General features: G+C 42.4%; 1 protein-coding gene across 1 annotated transcript; it reads right to left on the reverse strand.

The window, feature by feature from the left end:
• Positions 1–5,675: 5,675 nt before the first annotated feature.
• On the reverse strand, positions 5,676–6,735 carry LOC125541763 (E3 ubiquitin-protein ligase EL5-like). Its single transcript, XM_048705098.1, has one exon. The coding sequence runs from the start codon at positions 6,656–6,658 to the stop codon at positions 5,828–5,830; it is 831 nt and encodes a 276-aa protein (XP_048561055.1). The 5' UTR covers positions 6,659–6,735; the 3' UTR covers positions 5,676–5,827.
• Positions 6,736–7,252: the final 517 nt, after the last annotated feature.

Genomic DNA, 7,252 nt, shown 5'->3' on the forward strand with positions numbered 1-7,252 from the left:
GTCCGCCGTGGGCGGGTCTTGCCGGCTGCTGATTACTGTAGCCGTGCTTCTAATGACGCGGGCTTGGTCACGGAGTCGTGGCAACAGCCCCGCCGCTTGGCGGGCGGTCACTATTGCCACTCTCCGTCACATCTGGTTAATGGCGTGTGGGCCCCGGGGAAGGGGCTGGCCGACTCTCGGGGGCCGACTCCCAACGGGTCCGACTGGTGGCGCACTTGCCGTCTTCTGGGGTCCTGCTGGCTGGTGGGACCCGCCGCCCCAGGGTCGTACAGACAAGCCGTCGTGGGCGCAGGATTCGGTCCATTGGTGCTGATGTCAGGGCCGGCATGGCAACAGTGCCATGCCACACGGAGATCTCCGCGGGTATGGCGTACTGTGGCCATGCCTGCCTCTGGAAAGGGGTGGGAGCAGGCTTCACTGTAGCCACTTCCCTGTCCTGTCCCTCTTGATGAGGACACGGGGGTTGTTGGCGTCGCGGGCCGACTCCTCAAGGCCGGCTTCTCTGGAAGTCGCCAGTCAGGAGTCGGCTCATTCTGAAGTCGTTCCTGGGACTCGGCCGCGAGTGGCTAGTCGGTTGCCTTGCCGCAGACTTCTCAGAAGGCGGCTCTTTATCCTGGGGTCTTGAGAGGCGCAGCCTGCCCCGATATCTTAAAAGATTCTGGGACTCGGGTTAGCCTACCCGTGGCCCATTACTCCGACAAGGGGCAACATTAAACATCAATAAACCAATTCATCCTAGATAAGGCACCCAACAAAAAGCTAAGTGACGGCTATTGCTTTCTCGGGCAGGGTGTACAAACTTAACAAAAATGAAAATGCACTAGCACTATGGAGTACAATATATCCAGTTCTAGGACAAGCACAAAGGTCTAAGAATGATATGCTACTGAACGATTGATTTTGCTGTTGCTCATGGACATAGACGGGAGCAAGCACATAGCAGGGCCATGAACCTACGCAAAGCAGCAATTTTTTCTAGCTCCATGGCTACATGTCCAGCGGAAATCAAGATACTACCTACTTGCAGAACTAATCTACCATGCACGTGCAGCAGGCTATAGCTTCCTCAAAAAACAAGTAAAAGAAGAGCAACATAGTTTCCTCTGTGTGATAGTACTCACGAGCGGCGAGTGGGTTGAGAGAGGAGAGCGCAATGTTATGATGAAACTAAATTGGTGTTGTAGATGTTGAAATAGTTTTTATATACTTAGTCAAACTTGAAGATGTTTGACTTAGCACAACGTTAGAACTTCAATTGATTCTTTTTGTACCGAACTTCAATTAGTTTGTAATGAAGGGATTTTACTGGATTGCTAGTCCTGGGATCAAATTAAAATTGACTAAGATCAACAATGACATCAGCTCATGAACATCTACAACTTTGAATTTCTATTTGGTGTACGTCACCTTCCCCCAAATCAAATCAATGTCTTCGCTGTTGCAAAACCGAAAGTAAAGTGTTGGAATGAATCATCAAGGCAAGACAAAATTGGCATGGACTTGTGTGAACAGCAGAGAATCAATCTGTCACTATATAGTGTTAATGTTTTTGAAAACTTATTTTTTTTATTTCTAGCTTATCCCATACAAACTGTACAATGTTGTCCGTGTCAGGAACATTTTTTATGTACAAGTAACATTTAGGAAACACACGATTAACATTTTTTACACATATATTTTTATGTCTACCTTTATGATAAACATTGTACATTTTTCTGTATACATCAGGATTATTTATATATACACATGTAATATTTTCAAATACATGTTTAACATACTTGAAAACATGTAATTTTTATTCCTACTTTTTCATGGACATAGTACATTTTCAATAAGCCAGCAACATTTTATGTACACACGTTTAACATTTGTCAAATACATCATTACATTTTTTAAGCATATATTTTTATATCCAATTTTTCCATACACATTGTTCATTTTTTACATACATCAGGAAAAAAATGTACACACATTTAACATTTTCTAAATACATGATTTACATTTTTTTAAACTTATAATTTTTTAAGTATAATTTTTTCCATACAGTTAACATTTATTGTATGCATCGGAAATATATTTTTCTATACATTTAACATTTTACAAATGCATGATTAATATTTTTTGACTAATATGGAATATTTGGGAGTACAAAAAAGAAAAAAAGAAAAAATGGAAAAATGTGAGAAATAAATAGTAAAGAACGAGCGTTTTGAGGCCGGTAGCCTTCGTGCGCTGGGCCGGCCCATTCTGGCGCTCGCTTCAGGCGAGCCAACCATATGTTCGCTTGCGCGCCCCGAAAAGCCTGCTTTCTTTAGGGGTAAAAGCTAAGTTTTATGAACCAAAACTCACAAGGAGTGGAATACAAAATTCATCATGGGGTGCCCAATCACACAAGTGGCGCCCCTGCCGAAATCATTAATTAAGAAGTACTCGCTGCAAAGAACACTTCACTTTTCCAGGTTATAACCAGTGACGCACATGCAGCGTGCCACTTATCGCAACCTAGAAGTTTTCCTTTTTTTCGTAAATCTGTTTATTCAAAACGTTTTATCTTTTAAACCGTGCGTCCAAATCTCGAACCATTTTCATCATTGGATTTCTCGTGTCGAGATATTCAAAACTAGATCCCATGTTGATAGGTTTTGACAAACTTTTTTTCATGAAAAAATCGGACGAAAAAAACCAGGCGAAAAAACCGAACCGGGAGCACGGTTTTTTCCCTTTTCGAAAGAGGCATGCCCGTGCCTCTTGTGAAATCACACCCGTGCCTCTCGTGGGAGCAAAACCGTGACTCTCATGGAAGGAAAAAACAGAAAACGTGTTTTTTTTCGTTTCCGAGAGGCACGGCCATGACTCTCGTGAAAGAAAAAAAAACAGAAAACGCGTATTTTTTCTCTTTCTGAGAAGCACGGCCGTGACACTCGCGAAAGCACAACCGTGCCACTCGCGGAAGCAAAACCGTGACTCTCGCAAAAAAAAAACAGAAAACATGTTTTGTTTTTTCCTTTCCGAGAGGCACGCCCGTGACTCTCACGGAAGCACAACCGTGCCTCTCGCGGAAGCAAAACCGTGACTCTCGCGAAAGAAAAAAAACAGAAAACACGTTTTTTTTTCGTTTCCGAATGGCACGGCCGTGACTCTTGCTAAAGCACAACCGTGGCTCTCGCAGAAAAAAAACCGTGACTTTCGCGAAAGGAAAAAAAGAAAACACGTTTTTTCACGCAAAAAAAATTTTCCGAATTTTTTTTTATCGAAAAGCTAAGGAAGATCGAGGGAAAACCAAAATATCGATTGTTTTTGAAAAAAAAAAGAAAATGTGTGCGAAAAAATAAAAAAAAAAAAAAATCCGGAGAAAGCGTCTAGAGCGCGACACATGGCGAATGGCTGAGAACACGCCAAATGACGCTGATCGTTGCAAGACTCCGAAGGAGCGCTCCTTAACTAGTTGCTCCCCGCCGCCGCTACGTAACAGCGAGGACGTCACTGGGCTGCGGCAGCAGCTCTGGCTCGTCTTTGGCACCCACTCTCATGGCCCAACCCATTATCATGTTTAGCTCCCTCGGTCACTGTGTTCGCTCGTTCGATTGGCTTTCTTTTCTTCTGATTTAAATTGGTTGTTCCTTTCGTTCTTTCTTGTGATTTTCATTGGATTTTTTTCTTTATTTTTCTACGTGTTTCGCTTACATTTCTCATCAGCATTTTTTCATTACTTCCACTATTTTGCTTTCTGTTTTGCACTGCTTTGTATTCGTTTTACCTTATCTTTACTTATATTCGTCTTTTGTTTCTTTCTGGGTTTTCTTCTGTTTGTCCTTTATTTTCAACTCGTCTCTACTTGTTTCCTACATATTGTACATTTTTTGTATATGATGGGAATATTTTTGTTCACGTTTAACATTTTCCGAATAATTTATTGACATCTTTTAAAATATATAATTTGGCGTCTAAATCTTTGAATACATGTTCTGCATTTTTTGTATACATCAGAACCATTTTTATACCTGTTCAAAGTTTTTTAAATATATGAATAACATTTTTTTCTAAATATATGTTTGGATGTCTACTTTAGTTTTTTATACATGTTATACATTTTTCTCTATACATCATGATTTTTTGATACATGTTCCTTTTTCTACAATAATTCCTATATTTTTTGACCATTAATTCCTCTGTTTCTAAATTTAAATCTTTTAAGATATTTTTGTAGAGACTACATACGGATGTATACAGACATATTTTAGAGTGTAGATTCACTCGTTTTACTCCGTATGTAGTCCATATTAGAATATCTAAAAAGACTTATATTTAGGAACAAAGGGAGTATGGTTAACATTTTTAAATATATATGGGTTTGAAATTTACTTTCCATACATGTGTTCATCTTTCATATTCATCAGGAACATTTTCTATTTATGTTTATTTTTAAAAAAATACATTATTCACATTTATTAAATGTCAGGTGCATTTTTTGAAATGCGTGCACATGTTTTTGTCACATTTTTTTGCATGCTATCAATATTTCTTTAAATTCTACGAATAAAAAATTTACACCGCGTTATCATTCTCAAATGCATGGTTTTTTATTTTTTTAGTCAAATTTATGTTTTTGAAAGACATGTATTTAGAATATTTTTCACAAACATAAACAAAAACAGAGGGAATAAAGAACTAACCTCGGAGGAACTTTCACCGGCCATTAATGGTGAATCCTAACGCGAGTGTACGCTCGATTCTGCACTAAGCGGCGCCTAGCCGCATGAGAGCCCTTCTTCAATGCCTTATGCGCCGTTAGCGCGAACTGGCGCTCACGCTGCTCCCCTCTTGGCTCGGCCAACCAGCAGACGAGTGCTGCTCATGATGCGTGGTTTTTTTGCTTCTCTGGTCACTGGTTCACAATTGTTCGATCGTGGTAGACCGGTCCAATATTGACCGGTTGGCCATTAATTTTTTGAGATTTGCTAAAAAAGGAATTTAACAAAATTGTTCACAAAAAGTTCGGAAAAATCACAGGTTCAAAAAAAGTTCACGGATTTCAAAAAGATCACGAATTTTGAAAAAAAATCACGAAACCGAAAAAAGTTCAGAAAATCCATGAAATTTGAAAAAATCTCATACATTTGACAAAAATTTCACGAATTTTAAAAAATCAACTTTTTGAAAAAGTGCTTGAAATTAAAAAAAATATGCATTTGAAAATGTTCATGATTTTATAAAAGTTCTTGAGTTTGAAGAAGAACGTTCATGAAATTGAAAACATTTTACGTACTTAAAAAATTGAAAATAAAATGGAAAATGAAATTTAAAAGAAAAGCAAAACATTTTAAAACCGTCCAGAAAATAAATAAATAAACTGGTCAAAAGTTTCTAGAAGCTCCCCAAAACTAGCCGGAAACCGGAAAAAAGAGCAGCCCGCGCCACACGGGTTGAACGGGAAAGTGCGCGTGGTGATACATTTGTGAAAGAAATAGAGTGAATGGGCCAAGCCCGAGGGGGAGAGGGTGTGCGCCGACACTTTTAACCGGTGCAACGGGCGCCAAATAAGATTGGGGGTTTGTTAATGAGACTGAGGGAGTATAATTGAGTAGACTATTGGGTCTGAATTTCCTTATAATCTTAGTATTATTTTACTTTAGGGCTTAGTATCCATTCTGCCATCAAACCATTCATTGAACATGTACCATGAAATCATGTTTTACTACCTCATTGGAATAGGAGTATTTGATAAACTGAAAGACAAGCCATCAGGTCCCACAGGTACTCCATCAGAGTAGGACCCAAAAACTGTTTGTCGGGAGAGTCAAACTCAAGTCTCTGGTATCTTCGGCCCCTACGGGCCGAAATTGGCAGCGGCAACACCAAGGCTGCCCTCAGTTGCTTGGTGGCAAGAACTAGCGCTGCTACTAGCGCCAACCTCACGAATCCCTCTGCTCCACAGCCTCTTAATCGACCTCATCCTCGCCAAACCCTGTGACTTCCCGGCATCACCATCACGCGGCACCAACGGAGATTCCGTGGCCTCCGGGACCTCGATGGCAATCGCCGCCGTTGCTCCAGCGGACGAGCTCGGGCCGCCGACTGTTCTTCCAGTCGTGACCGCGTCCGGGGATCCCCAGAACAGCACGTTGGTGGGCAGGTTTGTAGCGTAATTCGCCGGTTCAGGGCGCACCGGAGGTAGAGCCAGCGGCAAGGCGTCCGGCTTGTCGACATCGATGCGGCAGAGCGGACAGGTGGGGTGGGAATGCAGCCACAGGTCGACGCACTCGGCGTGGAAGCCGTGTCCGCACTTGGGCAAGAACCTGGCCGCCTCGCCGTCGGAAAGCTCGGCGAGGCACACGGCGCACTCCAGCGCATCCTCGAAGTCCTTCGCACGGTACAGCGTCACCGGCAGCGCCCGCAGCACCACCAGATCAACACCTTTTGCGACGCCGGAAGCCGAAGCTGCGCCAACGCCGAGGCGCGGACCGCTCCTCGCCGTCCCGGCCCCTCCCCGAACGCCGTGGCGACTGGCAATGAGGTAGTGGTAAAGAACGAAGACGAGGGCGAGGCCGAGGAAGAGGAGGGCGACAGCAGAGAAGACGACGTCGCCGTCGACTACCGTGGTGGGAGTCCGTGCACTGGGCAGAGCGCTGCCCGCGTCGTCCCCGGGCAACGATGACATGTTGAAGCGCGCCTCCGCACTTCGTCGTGAGCAGTGAACTTCGTATATCTACCGAGTGGCCCGCTATGATTTATGAGCTTGGTCTCTCGAAACTTTGCTGCTTTGTTGGAGAGGGTTTGGTGGTGGTACATGGACCGACCTGGTGGAGTTGGTGTGTTGGCGTGGGTGAGGATTAGTGCTTTGAGTTGAGCTGATGACATATAGGCGGACAATATACCAAAAATACAAAGGTGAACATGGGTGTACGCGCACCCACGTGAATAGTAAATTTATAAAAAAATACTAAAAAAACTAAAAAAATCTGAAATTTTTGCGGTATGAACCTTAGTCGATCATTCTACTCACGTGTGAAGTATCAACACGTATTGACATCCATGGTATTCTTAGTGAAGAAAATACAAATGCGGTCATACTATTCATTAAACAGTGTTTTTTAATATAGATTCGATTAGCTTTGATTTTGTCATTTTTTCCCAGATTATCACGGATGTGATTTCTTCGTGAAACTTCATATGCGAGTACACCGGTTGACTATGTATATTAAAAAAAATTCCGAAATTTTTGATTTTTTCTATCATTTTTTTGGAATTTACT

Source organism: Triticum urartu, chromosome 2 (assembly GCF_003073215.2).
Source record: "Triticum urartu cultivar G1812 chromosome 2, Tu2.1, whole genome shotgun sequence".
NCBI lineage: Eukaryota > Viridiplantae > Streptophyta > Magnoliopsida > Poales > Poaceae > Triticum > Triticum urartu.